At 43.6% G+C, this 19102-nt stretch overlaps 1 protein-coding gene across 2 annotated transcripts in view; it reads left to right on the top strand.

Moving 5' to 3' along the window:
- The window catches only part of GABRB3 (gamma-aminobutyric acid type A receptor subunit beta3), a gene marked incomplete at both ends in the record, with an annotated part of 193845 nt that overhangs the window by 70841 nt on the left and 103902 nt on the right, over positions 1–19102 (top strand). The window contains 3 exons of one of the 2 annotated variants that reach the window (XM_082330611.1): positions 4041–4088; positions 12915–13006; positions 13158–13225. In XM_082330611.1, coding sequence (XP_082186737.1) covers positions 4041–4088; positions 12915–13006; positions 13158–13225 — 208 coding nt within the window. Of the gene's footprint in view, positions 1–4040; positions 4089–12643; positions 12724–12914; positions 13007–13157; positions 13226–19102 lie in introns of those variants that run through there. The other variant, XM_082330612.1, reaches the window with a different exon arrangement.

Genomic DNA, 19102 nt, shown 5'->3' with positions numbered 1-19102 from the left:
AGAGTGGAAAAAGAAAGTATTTTTTTCTCAATAGTGGCATTCCATGTTCAGATGCTTTCAGAATCTGAAGCTGAAATATCTCACTTTCTTATTGTTACCATTATCTTCCAAGCTATAAATATTAGCCTTTGTTTCTATATTTTCATGCTGAATCATTTTGTTAGATACATAACATCAAGAGTACTTGCTAAGCATTCTGTGATTCACTAGCATTGCTTTGTGTCCTGGCCTTAATCCAGAAAGGGCTATTATATTTCACTCTCCTACAGATTATTTTCAAATGAATATGATATTTAACTTGATTTCTGCTTTTACATGATCTTGTAGGATTTAAATGTGTGACACAAAGTGATGATCAATGTTTAAAATTTAACTTACATTTAGTTAAAAGACTAGCAATTCCAGAAATATAGTACTAGCTTAACAGCTTACCTGTTTCTTTGCTGTCCACTTTCCATTAGCAGAGATATTCTTCATGGAGCTCCAACCTAAAGACATATAAGACATCTTTGTCTGATGAGTTTTTGGAGGGCAATATGCTCAATATACTGAGACAGATCTAGCCTTCCTTCCCATTAAATCACCATGGATGATATTTATCTTATGCAATACATACCTGAAAGTTAGACATCTAGCTAGGTATAGGCTATGTTCATAGTTATGAGGTACTTCTGGAGAGTGATTCATCTATGTTATTTTAGTCTTTTTCAGTGTTTGGAGTTTCTTTCAGTCTTTGGACTTGCTTCCCCTCCACCCCGCCCTGATTATTACAGTAGCCTATGGTAACTGATTCAGACTTACTTACACATTTAATTTCTGATGCTTACATCAGCAAGGAGGAATCCCAACCAGAGATACTCTGAGCCGTGGTATAATCCAGAAATTGTGCAGGCTTTAGAAAAGCACACAAAGTTCTTATTTTGCAGTTCAGGAAAGTCCTAACATACCAGTATGGGTTGTTCATGGTATCTTATCCTGTGTTATATTGAGTGAGCCTTCAAGACAACTGGGGAGAAAAAAAGGGGGAAAAGATGAGTTACTATTTTTGTTACTTTAATAGTTCTAAATGCAAAACATTAGCTCTTTCTAGCAGCAAAAACTCCACCAGCAGCAATACTGAAACCATATGTCCTCCATGTGATTTACCATCAACGACTGCCTGGCTGCACACAAAGCCTTTCTGCTTAATAGTGGCTCTAGGCAAGTGCATGTATAATATTCAAAGCAGTTTTGTTCTTTTATTAAAGTTGTGATAAGGATGCAAAGCATTTTAATGTGAATAATCAATTATATAATGATATTCATATACAACAAAGTGCTTTTAATATAAGTACTTTTAATGTGGCGCTTTTGTGATGGGGGAATTACTTTTGTAATACTTTCCGAAGCATGTCTTCTGTTGGTGCCAGGCAGGCAGCAGCAGTAGGAGACTTCTGTAAGAGATGAACTCCATTTACTCATCATTCACAAGAAGGCATTTTTCAATGCAGAGACCAAAGGATTTTACCACTCTGCTGAATAAGAGAATTTCAACATCAAGATGTGTCTACATTTTTGTAAGAGAAGAAAAAAATTGAGTGTGTTATCACTCTGAATAAAAGCCCATTGTGAAACTTCAACATTCAAAAGATGAAAATTGATTCTTTCCTGTTACATCTGCCTAATTGTTTTCCTGATCTCCCTTTGCTGTTCTCTCTCTTCCAAAAAAGAAGCTAAGTTAATTCTATCCTGCCATTGGCATTTTTGCTGATGGATGTCAAAAGTTATAAACACAAGGTGTTTATACAAGATGTTTTTCACTCTTTTGAAAATTTTAATAAATATATTAACAGGAACTGTTAGTATATGCAAGTTTATTTTTATCTTATGGGTATGGATATATTTAGGTAAGGGGATTGAAGACAGACACTTATTCCATCTATATTGTACATGTTCATTTAGAAGTGGTGCCCTCTTCTACCCATAGCTAATTTGCTATAAATCACATGCCAGTTGTCATGGTTACAGGGTGAGCTGACTCTGTCTCTCAGGTATCATTGTCTATGTTTGGGAGCACAGTCCTAGAGGAAGACGAAGGCTGAGCATGCTCCCTGACTGTCTATATCCAGCCTCTGCAGATGTCCAATACCTTGCAGCAAGTGGCCATGCGCGCTTCAGAAAAGAGCCCAGCCATCTTCTCGTCTCAATATTGACTGTGTGACTCTACCGATATGAGATATATGACTATAATCAGGGGATATATTTGGGTCAGTGTTGAGGCTTCAGATGCCCCTTCTCTGCTCTTCCTCCCCTCCTCTCTCCTTTGCTGAGCTCAAGAAATTACCCCAAGCCTCCACTGAGTCACAGTGGACCAAAAAACTAAGAAGTGTGGACACTAGACAAAACTGTACTTGAGAATATCAATCAAACCACAAAATAGCATGTTCAGGCATGGTTGCAGACATGCAATACTAAGATCTTTAAATCCAGAGCAATGATGTGGCTTGTGAATCCTGATGCCTAGAACTATCAAAAGAACATAAGATATTGTGAAGTTTGGAGTAGGATTCATCTGAAGATTAGATGTCGGGGTCTACATGAGAACTGGGTACTCCCATTATGTCAACAGAGATCTAGTCAACTCAGTTAATGGAGCCAATGTATAGAAAGCTGGGGATCCTTCTCTTGGGTGGAATCTGACCTGAGAGCCTCAGCCGAGTACCCATACGCAAGCATCCTGAGCCACTGGGGCGCTCCAAGGTATCCCCCTTGGACTCCAGTTACCTCTCCAGTAGAGCGTGGGTATCGCATAGGTCCTGTGTTGTAACTGACAGCTCTGTGCAGTGTCTCCAGTAACTCAGGGCATCTGAAATGGACTAGATGGTGGCATCTAACCTGAGCCCTACCCAGCCCTACCAGTTCTGTTTTAGGTGGCTGGCTATTTCAAGGGGATCCAAGACATGAGAGAGGCCCCACATCTCCCTACCCAGTGCACAAGGGAGTCGGACATTCACAATACTCAGCTGTTAACATCCTTTAGCCAGTGCATATTTAATGTAAAATGCATAACCACTCCAGGAATGGGAACCAAACCCCAGGATCTACCTTTCCCATGTAAGTGGAGCTTAATGCATTCAAACTCACCATCATTTACCCCATGCTTTTAGTTGCTTCTCTTTAACTTCTCTAAGCAGACAGGTAGAGTAATGCACAGAGACATAAATCAGATTGTAAGATACAAATCAATACTTATTATGGAGTGCCCCTTACATTCATCACGCCTTCTCAGAAACTACTTAGCTAAAACTTATATTTTATTGCTGATTCCAGCAAAGACGACACATTTCAGACAACAGCTCCTCTTGCTCTCTTTTAAATCAGTAGCACTATTTCAGAAGAGTCCTTTGTTCCCACATGTTCTGAAAGAGTCTGACAAAAATTTTCAGGAAAAAATCTCTTTTTTCTAGTTAAAAAATGAAAAATGTATTCTGCAAAGTCACATGGATTTCAACTGAAAAAGCTCAGAAATATAGACTTAAGCTTCAAATTTCCAATAGGCCTTTTTTATGTGAACCTCAGTCTTTAAAGACACATAAAAGTATTCAAAACATCAGAGATAAAGTATTTCATTTTACATTGAATACACTGCATTAGACGTCAATGTATTTTTTAGTTTGGCTTCTAAAAAAATAATGAAATAACTGAATTGGATAAGGTTCATCTGGACCAATTAGAAACCTTTTCTGAAAATTATTCACATAGCTCTATGGAAACCATATTGTTGCATTGTGTTTTTCACAAAAGCAGTGACTATTTTTTTCCTTTCTCATTTCTTGGCAACAGAGTCATGGATCTATAATTAAAAACCCACTTAGACAATTTCCAAAAGATTATTACAATCTTGTCATGTCAGGGGTTGAACAAGTCAATTTATAGATTTTTTTTTCCCATCCCTAGATTCTACAATGATGGTCTGAAAATGTTCAAGGCCCTAAACGATGTTTTGGTTTGGCAATGGACACAGGGCATGCAAATGATATTCTCTGTTTCTCTCTTTTTAGGAATGCAGTTGAAGAAAACAAAAAATTGTATGCAATTTATGACACAAGGTGAGTAACAAGAAGTACGTGATTATTATCTGTAAATGGAATGTTAACCCTTTAAAATGGTAAAAATTATTATTAACATCTATTTAAAAATATTTTTTTTTCCTCAGCCACAAAGTAATCTTTAAATTAAGGCACATCGTACACAAAATCCTGTATCTACCTAATAATGATTCCCCTTTATATATAGTGATTTCCCTTTGTATACAGTGCATATGACAAAGAAATGTAGTTACACAGGCAGCTTAATTTACATGTTATTCCACGGATGGAATATGGCCCACGATCCTGATCTGAGTATGATGAGCTTAACCGTGGCTGCTTCTGATGCCAGTGTTTGGGGAATGAGTGCGAAGAGCTAGCTGGCACAGCCCTGGGAAAAGAGGATGCATTTAAAAAGACTAAGAGGCATTTCCACCAGCAGAGCGCTGTGTCTTGGCAGTGCACGGCTGTGGATACAGCCTCTATATAAACACACCTCCACACTCTGAAGCATTTCCTTTCCCCTCATCCTTCATGGACTCTTTCCTGTTAAGGGCAATCCTTAGCATAAGTAAAAAACCTACTCAAAGGATAAGAGCAAGACGTACATCAGACCTTCACTTTATTCTACCCATAGCTTTTTCTTTGTTACCCTGGATTATCGCTTCCAGAATTCTTCCTAATCTTAGCAAATTAGGATTGATGCCAAACCATTTCACTGCACTTCCTTCTCATTGCTTGTCCTGTTTTATGTGGGAATGTTTGCATGTATAAATGGCTTTCTTTTTTCCCCCCAGTGTTTATTCTTTGTCTTTCTACTTTTCCACTGTTGAAATTCAAAGGGACATTTGGATGAAAATGTCAGGAACCAACATCTCTTGGTGTTTTAGCTAGTCCTTATACACACGCATCCGTTAGGATCCTGACTTGGTCTTCCTTTAAATATACATAATACTAAATATAAGCAATTCAAACAACTCACGCTTGTCTTCTTCACTCTGTATAATCTCCTGTGCAATGAGGCTTGGGTCTTGACTTGAAATTCTGGCTGCTGTAGTAAAAAATTGCATAAACAATAATTATCAGAAATTAGGTTCATGAAGTTATTGATAAATACGAAAACACAAAGAAATGGGCTATATCCTTCTATCTTTATCTAACCTCAAAGAAAAAAGGTAACTAACTGCTGCATACTGTTTTGTTAAGAATAATGTGCTCCTGACAAAGGGATTTAGATGAAAACACTCAAGTAGAAACTCTTAACAAAGAAGTCCTATGTAAAATAGCTCTTCCTCAACTGCAGTTACAGTAAAAAAAAAAAAAATCATAACTCAATTACTTGTCTGTTTTTCTAAACACAGGCTGTTTTTGCATCAGGACAGAGACTTAAAGAATAGTACTTCTAAAGCGCCACAGGCTTCTCTAATGTATTTGTGTTATTTCAGTGCATAATCATTAATCTTTATAATGAAAAAATGTGAGTTATAAAGAGCCTTGATTATTTCTTCCTCTGACAAAGTGTCAATGGATTTTTATTTTGATGTCTCTGACTCATTAGGTGCATAATCCAGAGGTTTTGCCGCATAAAGAATGGAATATTGCAGGAATACTCTTTTAAATTCTTTCAGATAATGCAAATTTTTGTTCTATTTGCTTGAATATGAAGAAAAATAGCCATCTGAAAATTAAACAACAGTTCAAAACAATTTGGGTCAAGCCTCTTATTAAAGGCAAATTTGTCCCCATTATTCATATTAATACCTTATTCTTTATGTGGCCCACTGAAACATTCAGATCTCCACTACATCAGAACTGTTGACATAACAACATTAGTATTTCTGTATAATGAAATGAAACCCAGCAAATTATGCAACTGAAGCAAATGGATTCATGTAACGCTCTTTGCAGTCTGCCTGACAGACATGGGGACAATGAGTATAAACTCATTGTCAGTTATAAGCTCAGCATAAACTGTTGAGTATTACTCAACATTAGCAAATATTACATATGCTTCCTGATAAATGTACATAGTAGATAAATATAATATTGTTTTCCTCACGTAGTATGTTCAGCAACCACTGCTCATTATCTGAACAGGCAAAACACAGTGTATGAAACTGTCAAAGTGCAAGAGTATTCCCTAAGCCGTGATGCCGCGTGATCTGCTCTACAGCATCCTCCTGTCACTCTAAAACTCTGCTTCTGCTGAGATACTGTAGGACAGCAAGTAAGAAAGTTGAGCTTTCTGAAGGAAATATTAGGTTTCTGTTCAATGGTATTTTGGCAAAAATGGTCCTCAACTTTGGATTTCACAAAGTAAATAAAAAAGTCAGGCTTGGGGAAAAAAAAAAAAAAAAAAGAGTTGAAAAATTTCTTGTGGATTTTTTCCCAGCCAGTTTTATTAATTACACCTTCTCAGCAGGTTAAACCAGCAGGCTATTAAAATTGCTGCAAGGCAGAATAGGTAAGCAGCAGCATGCATCTCAGCCTAGTAAGATTAATGTCCTGTGTTCCTCAGAAGATACCACTTCAGCTGTAGTAGCAATTCTTCCCACTTTTTTTTCCAGTTTCTGTCTCTCTCTCTTTTGTATCTCTGAACCCTCTGTGATTGCAGTTTGCTTCAGGATAAGACTGGATCTTTGTCAAAATCAGTTAAATGACAGACAATCCAGAGTAGAAAATGAAAAAGAAAATGTTCTGATAAGTGATTCTGACCTCAGCGTGTAAGTTGGGTTATGTTCATTTTGTCAGGCAAACCCTCAGTACCACTTTCCAGTGCAAGAGCTCAGTGATGTATTGCATGGTGTGATCAAATACTTCTTCCCTGATTCTCAAGCCAGTCTTTCTCCTACAGTATGGTGACTGATAGTGGTAGTACTGCAAATGCATCAGTTGTGAGCAGACCTCTCCTCTTCTCTAGCCTTCCTGTCATTGCCTCTTCTTCTGTATCTCCATTAGTACTGACAATGATGAAGAAAACTGGAATTTGTTCTGAAATTTTGAGTGGCTCCTCATTCCACTCGCACTGCCTTCAACAGTTTCTGTCCTTTAACAAAGGCTGCGTGTGCTCTGTTCCAGCTCCTGCTGAAAGGAGATGATGGGTGCATCTACATAGCATTTTAGTGCAGATCAGGACTGTGCTTGTGAAGCAAATCATTTGATCATTCCCACTTACTGTGCTTTGGTTCACATCTCGATTCCTTTCATACGAAACTAAGGTGGAAAACGCACCCCAGAAGCACACTGAATGTGGTCGAACCACTAATGAGCATCTAGTCTATGGGACCAGACTAGAACTTTTCCTAAGGGGACAAAAAAAAACCAAACAACAAAATATGTACGGCGTGGATATCAGGTCCTCAGCACAGCAGTTTTGCTCTACAGACCAGCCTCAGTGCTTGCTAACCCAGACATAGCCGATGAATCCATTGTAACCCCGCTCACCCCAAGGACTTCTTTCATGTGTAGACTTGGCAGGAGTATTCTTCCACGTGTATTTACATCGGCCCGAGGACAGTCCTTTTGCTCCTTCATACATAATGCTTGCCTTTGCAGTTTAGACTTATCCATTTTTGAAGTGGCCTTTACCAATACGGGCAATGCTAAGGAAGAAAAGAATATTGCTGTGCTTACCTTATTGAACAAAATTGGATCGGGAGCATAGATCGTAACTGTCCAGTGGCCCGGAGGCTGGCGCGTTCACCAAAGTAGTAGAAACAGTGATGAATTTTAGTCCCTGAAGTACAACATTCGAAGTCTCATCTTTTACAGGGATAATTTTACTGGGACAGAAAGACTGTATGTTGGAAAAAGAGCAAGAGTGAGAATGAGGAATGCTGAAGGCACCTACGGGGAGCAGAGAATCGGGTTCTGTTCCTTACACCACTGAATGTTGGTTTATTTTATCCAGCAATTAATTCATGAATTACTGGATTATTTATGAAATAACAGTACTTCATAGATAAGAGCCAAACCACTAGGCCAGAGAGTCATGTTAACTCTTTCCCTCTTTCCTCTACTTAACTATTTGCTGAAAAGTGGAACATTTCAAACAACAGAGATGAAAACCTTACCCCGAGGTCCTGTAGTCTGGGCTGATCTCAGGAGATACACCCTTGGGATTTTCTTGGATGGAGAACCTGCAGGTTCTGACTGGGTGCTTTGCTTCAGTGAACAAAAGTGCCCAGACTCCTTCCTGCCATGCCTTGAAATAACCTCTTTGCTTTTTGAAAGGCGATGTTTAGGAGACTAATTCCAGGAGAAAAGTCAGGGTGGCGAATTTTGGGGCAGTACAAGGAGTTGAGATAGACTTGGCCACAACAAATAGCTCCCCAAAAGTCTTTGCTTCCATTATTTCCTTAAATACTCTGAACTGTGCAGGGCTTTGCTGGGTCTTACCTCCAGACCGTTGCCACAGAAGCTTTGTTCCAAGTCTTTCCTGCAGACAAAACCCAAAGTGCCATTTTCACTGTAAGTGCCGTATCACTGAGAAGTTGAGATGATTTTACCTTTCGTGAAATTCATTGATCATTTATAATTTTTAATGTCTTTCAGTTACTGCTAAGCCTAACTGAATCCAAAGTCCCAAGGAACAAATGCTCCATAACCCCCTAACTACTTCCTTGTCCCATCAGCTCCAACATGGATTATCTTTAAACTACCCACAAGTAAATGGAAACGGTTGCTCTGAAAGATCAAGAAGACAAATACCTAAATGAAGTGATAAAATGTGACAGACTCTACAGCACTGTTGATTCATTCCTACCTCAGATGTGTTTCCAAAGTACCAGGATAGCGCATTAATCAGTAGTAGTTGTTCTCTAAAATATTTTATTTCTGTTATAAAAATGACAATCTACTTAAGAAAAGTTTTTAGTGCTTAAATGCACTTTTAAACCATGTTAAATTCTTCATAAGAAATATTTTCCTCAGTGTTAATATTTTCCTTCAGCACTTCAGGGGAGAGAACTGAGTTGGTACCATTCCCTAAATTAATTTTCTCTGAAGTCCTTGGAAGAACTAGTCTTCAATACTGCCCATCATAGAATCATAGAATCATAGAATCACAGAATCATAGAATAGGTTGGAAAAGACCCTTAGGATCATCGAGTCCAACCGTTAACCGAGCACTGCCAAGTCCACCACTAAACCATGTCCCTAAGCACCACGTCTACCCGTCTTTTAAATACCTCCAGGGATGGAGACTCAACCACTTCCCTGGGCAGCCTGGCCCAATGCCTGACTACCCTTTTGGCGAAGAAGTTTTTCCTAATATCCAACCTAAACTTCCCTTGGCGCAGCTTGAGGCCGTTTCCTCTCGTCCTGTCCCTTGTTACTCGGGAGAAGAGACTGACCCCCACCTCACTACAACCTCCTTTCAGGTAGCTGTAGAGAGCAATAGGGTCTCCCCTCAGCCTCCTCTTCTCCAGGCTAAACAACCCCAGCTCCCTCAGCTGCTCCCGATAAGACTTGTGCTCCAGACCCTTCACCAACTTTGTTGCCCTTCTCTGGACACGCTCCAGCACCTCCATGTCCTTCTTGTAGTGAGGGGCCCAAAACTGAACACAGGACTCGAGGTGCAGCCTCACCAGTGCCGAGTACAGGGGCACTATCACCTCCCTGCTCCTGCTGGCCACACTAGTCCTGATACAAGCCAGGATGCCATTGGCCCTCTTGGCCACCTGAGCACACAGCTGCACCATGTTCAGGTGGCTGTCAGCCAACACCCCCAGGTCCTTTTCTGCCAGGCAGCTCTCCAGCCACTCCTCCCCCAGCCTGTAGCGTTGCATGGGGTTGTTGTGACCCAGGTGCAGGACCCGGCACTGAGCCTTGTTGAACCTCATACAGTTGGCCCCGGCCCAACGATCCAGCCTGTCCAGGTCCCTCTGCAGGGCCTTCCTACCCTCCAGCAGATCGACACTTCCACCCAACTTGGTGTCATCTGCAAACTTACTGAGGGTGCACTCGATCCCCTCATCCAGATCATCAATGAAGATGTTGAACAGGACCGGCCCCAGTACTGAGCCCTGGGGAACACCACTTGTGACCGGCCGCCAACTGGAGTTGACTCCATTCACCACCACTCTCTGGACTCGGCCAGTTTTTAACCCAGCGCAGAGTGCACTTATCCAAGCCGTGAGCAGCCAGCTTCTCCAGGAGAATGCTGTGGGAGACAGTGCCAAAGGCCTTACTAAAGTCCAAGTAGACAACATCCACAGCCTTCCCCTCCTCCACTAAGCGGGTCACCTTGTCATAGAAGGAGGCCAGGTTAGTGAAGAAGGACCTCCCTTTCATAAACCCATGCTGGCTGGGCCCGATCCCCTGGTTGTCCCGCACGTGCTGCATAATGTCACTCAAGATGATTTGTTCCATGACCTTCCCCAGCACCGAGGTCAGGCTGAGAGGCCTGTAGTTCCCCGGATCCTCCTTCCGACCCTTCTTGTAGATGGGTATTACATTTGCTAACTTCCAGTCATCTGGGACCTCCCCGGTTGACCAGGACTGCTGATAAATGATGGAAATAATTTCATAGAACTGATGGAAATAATTTCAAATCAAATTATAATCCATAGCATTAAAAAAAAAAAATCAGGATCCAGGGACTTCAAATCACTTATATATATATATATATGTATTTATTATTTGACTTTTCATTTTTGAGCCCTTGAGTCACGTATGCTTTGTGTCACAATTCTCAACCTTTCATCACAAGCCTTATTAGCTTTTAAATGAAAGCTAAGATTTTCACTTACTTTATAATCATAGTAATTGTGGCACTATTAAAAAATCTAAATATTGCAAGACTTAAAATGAAATCACAAGATCTGGCAACACTCAGTTTCTCTGTATTTTTCTTCATTGCCTATAGGGGTTTTACATTGTTTTTAAAACTGAGCCTGCTCCTTCTTTTATTGGAGCTTTATTATTAACTGCAACAGCAACAAGGTCACGACGTACGCCATGGATTGCACTTGTCTGTCTTTTCAAGAATTTGTTGAGGAGAGACGAAAAGCCATCCATGCTTTCTCACCTGTACATGACACCACAGCATTCCTCAAATGTCCATGCTTTTCCTAGCAGTTTCTCTAAAGGAAGAGGATATATAGAAGGAAAAACAGGTGGTAAGGGAAAAAGTGTGAAAAAAGACATTGCTTTTTTCCCTTGACTAGTGAAATGTTGTACTCTGTCATGGAGCAGTGGCCACCGATTGCAATGGAACCAGAAATCAGGAGCTGGCCAAGGGCATGTTTACACTGTTGGTAGAGCATGGTGAAGAGGTCTGGCATTAAGAAGGAGCTGGCTCTGGAACCAAAAGCAATATAGCCAAGTCTGCGTGCTTCTGTTTCCATGCCAATTAGTCCTGCTGAAAGGACTAATTAACCTGGAAGGAGGTTAACAATAATAACAACTCTGCTGTCTCCACCCCAACCAATGTTTTATACAGAGTTAAGAGCACCCAGAAGCTCGCAGGCAACACAGCAGAGAGCTGACAGCTCTCACTGTGCGTCCCTTTGGCACCAGTGCAGTTTCCCTTCATCACTGTCCCGCACAACAAGCCCGGCTATACACGCTTTGAAGCCAGCGGAGGTTTTGCCGGGCAAAACACGACAGTCTAGATCTGTGCTGATGGCATCCTCGCAGGCACGGCTGAAGGGAGCCTCGGGCCCAGTACCTGTACGTGCACACCGCAGCCCTGGCTGTGGCAGGGACCCCCTCCGGCCCCGTGCGGGTCAGGGCCGGGCTCGCAGCCCAGCTCCCTCCCCTGCCCCAGCGGCCTCCCACCTGGCATCGCCCCCAGGACACGCCAAGGGGCCGGGGGGCGCAGTCCCCCCCGCCTGGGGCAGGCTGAGGGGCAGGGGAGGGCGGCCTGCCCCAGGGCTGAGGCGGGGCCCGCGCCCCCTCAGCCCAGCCCAGCACCGGGCAGCCCCCTCCCACCCGGCTCCAGGGGGGTCCCCGGGCCCCGCGGCCCCGCTCCCTCCCCGGGGATCCCCTCGCCCTCCCGAGGAGAAGGAGCCGGCTGCGGGGAGCCCCCCGCGGGGGGCTGCGAGGGGGCACCCCCGCCTCAGGGCGGGTGCCGCGGGCCCGGGTGCGGGTCCGGCGGGGCGGGCGTGCCCCGAGGCGGCGCCGGGGGAGCCACCGCCCCCTGCTGCCGGCCCCGGCGAGCCCCGCTCCCCCCGGCGCCCCTCCTCGGGCTCCCCGCCGGGAGGGACGGCGGCGCCCTCCCCTCCCCTCCCCTCCCCTCCCGCCTGGCGGGAAGGCGGCAGGGCGGGCGGCGGCGTGCGGGGACGGCGGGCGGAGGGGAGGCAGGCGGCCGGGCTCCGGCGGGGGGCGGCTTCCTCCGGGGCTCGGCGGCGTCCGGCCGCGGGGTGGGCGCAGCCGGGTGCGCGGGCGGCTCCCGCGGGCCGGGCAGCGGTGTTGCGGCAGGGGGTGGGGGATTTTTTTTTTTTTGGGGGGGGGGGCGGGAGGGGAGCGGGGGACTGTCGCCTCCGCCTCTTCCTCAGCGGCAGCCGGGGCAGCCGGATCGCGGCGGCGGCGGCTGCTGCTGCTGCTGCGCGGAGGGAGCGCGGAGCGGAGGGATGTGGGGCTTTGGGGGAGGCAGGATCTTCGGGATCTTCTCCGCTCCCGTCCTGGTGGCCGTGGTCTGCTGCGCCCAGAGGTAGGAGCCAGCGTGCCCCGGCGGCGGCGGCGGCGGCAGGGCGGGATGCGTTTCGCCAGGGGAACAAGCTGATGCGCTCCCCCCGCCCCTGCTCCCCTCTCCCGCCGTCGCCCCCGGCTCCCCGCACCCCGTCTTCTGCCTCCCCCGCCCCGACACCCCCCCCCCCCCCCCCCCGTCTCTCGCCCCCACAGTGTGAACGATCCCGGCAACATGTCCTTCGTGAAAGAAACTGTGGATAAATTGTTGAAGGGCTACGACATCCGCCTCCGGCCGGATTTCGGAGGTGAGTCGCCCTGGCCGGGCTCGCCGCCCGGAGCTCTCCCCCGCCCCGCCCCGGGGCTGCCGCCGCTCCCTCACGGCGGGGCCGGCTGCCGCGGCCCCTCTCGCCGCCAGGTCGCGGAGCGGCGGCGGGTAACAGTCTCCTCTGCCCGCAGGTCCGCCCGTCTGCGTGGGGATGAACATCGACATCGCCAGCATCGACATGGTTTCCGAAGTCAACATGGTGAGTAGCGGGGGGGCCCGGCCGGCGCCGGGGCCGGGGCTGCCGCCCGGCGGGTCACAGCCGCCCGTTCCCCCTCTCTCCCTCCCGCCCTTCGCACGAAGTCGCCGCTGCCTGGGCGAGCGGCGGCCGAGCTGCGCCGGGCTCCGAGCGCTGCCCTCTCCGCCTGAAAACTTTATTTCCCCGGGGACGCCCTTTCCCCCTTCCCCCCCTTTCCCCGCTCGCTGCCGGCGGCCGCCTCCGCGGGCGTGCGTGGCCCGGCGGAGCCCGGGGCTGCCGGGCCGCCTGACCCCCTCCTCTTCCTCCCCTTCCCCTCCCCGGGCGCCGCCGGCCGGGGCTCGCTGGGGCTCCGCCGGGCCACCGGCACCTGCCGCGGCCCCGCCGCCGGCGGGGTGCGGAGCGGAGCGGGCTGGCGGCGGTCGATGGGGTTCCCGGGGCCGGTGGCGGAGGGCCGCGGCTGGCGGCATCTCCCCGCTTCTTGCGCGGTTCAGGGGGGAAAAAAGAAAAACAAAGCAGCGCGGCTTGTCGGTGGATAAACTCTGACATGTGCGAGCGTGTTAATTATCGTTGGGCATCGGAGCAGGCGCGATTGCCTATGGACTTGGGAGGAATTGTAATTTTGCTTCGCAAAGTGGTGCTGTTCGGGAGCTGTCAGGTTCACTGGGGAAAAGGGAGCTGTTTAGCGTGTTTCTGCGGTTCGGTTCCCCGGTCTGTGCAGTTTGGTAGTTTAGGGCTTGAAGGTTGAATCGCTGTTTCTTGTCCTAATCCTAAATCTGAGGTGGATTTTTCATGTTTCTGAGCGAACTACTCGTTCCCCCTCTATCTCGGATCTTTTCCTTCTATTCTTCCTTTTGCAAACCTGAGGTAAAAGACCAGCTTACTCTGCAATGCTGTAGTTAGTTACATTTATGGCATTAAAAATCATTCCGCACGTTTGGAAGCTGAGCTCTCTTTTAGTAAACATGGCACTAAGGGCAGCACTACCCCTCCTTCAATGCACTGTTGCAGTGTTAGAAGCTGGCATAGCTTGGCTTTATAGATGATCTCTGTGTTTTCATTAACCCTGCCCCTTCTTTCACCCACTCTACCCAAAATTCTGAGATAGAAACTTCTTGCTCTACTCACGATCTTTTAAAAAATGGTTTTAACAGAGGTACAGTTACCTGTTTGCAGTTAAAAGTGCTCCTGACATCTGCCTTTCTACTAATTCAGGAGGGACAAATGAGATAGTTCTTACTTACAAGAATTTATTTTAGGCTTCCCGTAAATTCAGGCAGCTGCAGAGACACCTTGTATATTCCACAGGCTTTTCTGTAGGATTCTGTAGGATTGCTTCTCAAAAATGGAAGCTGAGTCTTTGAAGAGTCATTGAAAAGTCTGACTTCACTATCCCCACTGCCACCTTCCCCACCTTTGGCTATGCTCCACACTTAGGCAAGCACTACATTATGCATTAAATTAATATATAACACTTTGTGCGTGTGAAGTGCCACATAGGCAATAAATATCAATGAAAGGCAGACTGAGATTGGGAAGAAAATGAGGGTATGTATGGTGCTTTTTGTGCCTTTTTTTTTTTTTTCCCCCCAGCTGCAGGAAAGCCTGTTAGGTTTAAATAACAACTTGTCCAACGTACTGTAGCAGGGGTATAAGGAAAAGTAAGTAATTACATTGCTTGTTGTGCTGCTAGACTGGGTAATTAGATCTTGAATAAGACAGGAGCTCTTCAAGAGGATGGGTGCCCTCTGTTTCTCCCAGAGAGTGAGCCAGCGTAACAGTTACTTTAGTTTCTAGCTGCCCCACAAATCAGTGCCCGCTGTTTTCCCATTAGTTGCCAGAGCTCTAAAGAAGTGAAGAGTTTTTTTCTGTGCCCTCTCATGGGGCAATGCAAAGTCTGAAAAATATCCATACAGATCTTGCAACAAAAACAAATACATGTTTCTGAAGGGAAATGCTAAAGTGTTGTTACAAAATTGTTACAAAAATTGTTAGAAAAACTGTATTAATTTAGGAAAAATGAGCAGAAAGGGCTTCTGGTTGGTGAACACCTTAGTACAACCAGAGTTTCAGCTGAGCTCCCTGTGAAAGAAGTCATCTTTGACTAAGTACAACTATATTGAAGTACTGCCTGAGTTGATTACTTCCACTTATTTTAGGTGACTTTATACTGATCTGCAAAGATTCTTGAGTAAATATCAAGAAATGGTGAATGAGGATGAACAGAAGGAGCTCTTCAAGATTACTGAAGTATACATTCTAAGACAGTAATTTGGACGGGAAAAAAAGTCACAGTTAGTTTGAAGACCTGAGGCATGGCTGTTGAACTTCGTGTTAGTTACCAACTAAACTTTTAATCTTTGACATATTCTTTCATTTAATTCCAAGCAGATATTGTGAGCGTTGACCTTTAGCCTCATCTACTATTGAAATGTCTTACAAGAATTTCTCTCTTATGAACTGTGGTAGTATGGACTTTAATTCCTTTGATTTAAAGCTAGACAGTGGTGTAACCTTTTATAAATTAGCTTGTTAAAATTCATCTCTATATTAAAAATAAAATAACCAGAGAATTAACATTCTTCAATTTTATGAATATAAATAAAAAGTTATTACAGCACGTTTTATTATACTGCCTTCTAGGCAGCCTGTAATGTAGCTTTCAGTGATATGATGACAATTCTTTGTAACAAGAATTACAGCTCGTATCATACTCTTTTTCTTAATCAAACTGTAGGCTTATATATAATATATTCCTCTATGAATCTTCAGTTACTAGTTATTAATTTGGCTTTCCAGCATTTTAAAAATTTATTTGTGTATTTTTAGTCTTTCTGTTGAAAATTATTAAAAATCCTTTGCCCTCTGCACATCCAGACTACCTGTAGCTATTTTTTTGAGAATAGACTTATTGAATAGTAATGTGCATCTTCCTCAGATTACATGGAACAGTTAACATTTTTCTTTACTTTTGATGCTCAAATGCTAAGCTGGATCAGGAGGACTGATGCAAGTATCAAGACTGCATAGCATCAATTTGTTTTACTGAAAAGTTTTAAACACGCAATTTCTATCTGATCTCATAACATCTTGAAAATATTGAGTAGCATTACTGAAATTGTTACTCTGCTATACTGTTTACATCATACTGAAAATACTAAACATTTATGAAGTAAAAATAATATGCTTTGATATTTATACTTGGAGTTATATATATGGAAGCAAGAATGAATTAATGAAGTTGAACGTAAGAAGTGCATTTTTCAAGGAAGGGCTACAGTCTGTTAATGACCTTCACATCTCTCTCTATATGCATATATACATATATCTCCACATGTGCTTTATTTCCCTGCTTTACCTGTGCATGCTTTCCCATTATTAATTGCCTATTTCACAAATTATTCCTGTAATTGGGTACTTAACCACCTACCTATTTTAGTGCATACTTCCAATAATTGCATTTAAAACTGCTGTAAATGCCTGTAAATGTACAGTAATGTACATCTCCAAACAAAATACTAATCAATAATAACAGATGTAATACTGAGAAAATACTGTAAGTCATTTTACAAATAAAGAGTATGGAAGATTACAGTTGTCAGATTGCAGTAGTTTATAATTTATCATTTTACTTGATTTAGGTTGATTGTGTTCTGTATTTTCTGTGTTTTAGAGGTATGTTTTGCTTGGATGATGTGAACTGAAAAAGAAATAGTTCTCATGCTTTTTACTAGTCTGTCATCCTATTTCTGATCAGACAGTATCCACAATTTGTGAATTTGTATAGTCCGATTCTTATTCAGCATTTGGTCTATGAATCAAATGCGTTAGTTCCAGGCATATAATTTTCAAGCACCCAAATACTCCCGTAGCTTTTTATCCTTAGGAAGTTAAATAATCAATACATTGAGTCTCCAAATAACCCCCTCTTTAAACTCATTATTATAGCTGGAAGACTAAGGTGCTCTGCTTTCATTTTCCCATTATTTTAAGATGTGTTTTATCGTTTATGGGAGGTATAAAGCTATAAAGTGGATAGAGAAAACAAGGGGATCAGTGCAAAAATGAACCTTTCTCCTTAGAGATAATGTTTTGCAGAGAATAGTACGATCTCCCGTAAGAAAGGAAACTTGTGCTACTGCTCTCTAAAGTGCTGTCTGCATTCTCTTTGTGTATAGAGGGGACTTCAGAGCTGTTCATCCAGGGTTTTTCAAAGGCTCTAATTTCGGTAAAATTAAACTCAAACCAGCAAAACCCAGGAGGCATCGTTGGCTGTGTAGTCATCCTGCTGTTTTGAGAATACTGTACTCAGAAAATTAGTTTGATGTAAAGTCAGACCATAAAACTTAGGAGTTGTTTCTGAAAAAGATGTAATCTGTCTTATGCTAACACTGTAATTTTTTATTTTTGCGTATGTTCCATTATAAAACTGCAGGTATGTATATGGACTTCATTGGGTGCCTGCTGATTTTTCAAAGCAATTTTGACAACTTTCTGACAAACTGTGTTTTAGTTGCTGCTTTAAGGTTAACTAAAGTTTTTACTCACCAAGGGCAAATACTGTCTACCTTCCTTAGATAGTGATGCATATATAATTATTTTTAGGTGAATTAATTCGTACTTCACCTGAAGTACTGAAGGTGCAGAACCTTCATACTTCCGTTGATGAGATTTGTCACGTCTTAGCTTTAGATGCCTAAAAAATGGGGTGGGATTCAGTTCTTGTTAATTGAGATGTATACAATTAGATGTCTACATGTGAGTTGGATTGCTGAGCTCTACAACAGTAGTTAATGGGGACCTAGATCAGGATGTGGCTGCTTAAGCAAAGGTGTCTACTGTCATTTCGGTTTCAAGGTATCATACTTGCCCTCCAATTTCCAGTCCAGGTTGGTGCAGATGTCTTGCAAGTCCTCTGCCATGTCTGTGTGCTCTGTGTATGTGTGTCAGATGTGACACGAGATCCTGAAGTTTAAACAACTGAGTCTTATCCTTGTCAATACAGGTGATGGAATCCAGAGAGCTATTTCTCTTAAAATAAAGAAGATGCTTCAATAGTGCTTCTTAGATACTTTAGCTGCCTCAAGGTATCCCGTTTGGACTCCAGCTGCCTCTCCAGAGGGTAGGGGACTCCCACAGATCCTGTGCTGTACCTGCCAGCCCTGTGCCAGGGTCCTGCATAATCCAGGGCATCCAAAACAGCACCAGATGCCTTTGCTTAAGTAAGTGAATTGTTCCCTAGGTGTCCAGCCAAATCTCATCTTCCAGGCTCCCTCTGGAATCAGGAGATAGACGCTAATCTGTAAGAGCTATCTTAGACATCTGTGTGTGTGTGGGGGGGGGGGGGTATTTTTAAGATGGAAGAATTCATCTTTCTGGGAGGTGTCCATCTTTCCTGAGTGGCTAGGGAGAGAGCCAAGGCAACTTGGTTAGTCTTTGGGTGGCTGCAGCTAGGCGTGGTGAAATGTAACCTATGTTTTCTATTATAAATGTAGCTTATATTTCCTGCCGTAAACAGCTACTTTCTAAATACTTTGCAAAAAGAATCTCAGTTACCTGATGCAGGAAAGCATGACTTGAGTTGTGACATATTTTGCTTTGAAGATTGAGATGGGGAAATTAAATGAGTTGTACTAATAGAGTGATTACATAATCACTTTTATTGCAAACACAAGTTTTCTAGCTAGAAGATTCATGTGTGCAGTGCTTATAACTTGATCACAAGAGTATAAAATAGAGTATATAACTATATACTGATTTTTGCTTTTATATATTTTATAATTTGATGTACGTAGGGAGACTAATAGATCATACTAAATAGATACAGCAGATAGACCATATAAATCATTTTGTGTATATATGTATGTATGTATGTATGTGTTT

Source organism: Platalea leucorodia (genome assembly GCF_965183815.1).
Source record: "Platalea leucorodia genome assembly, chromosome: 2".
Classification (NCBI taxonomy): Eukaryota; Metazoa; Chordata; class Aves; order Pelecaniformes; family Threskiornithidae; genus Platalea; species Platalea leucorodia.
Note: the sequence above shows the minus strand (reverse complement) of the source record. Positions and strands in the feature narration are given on the sequence as shown.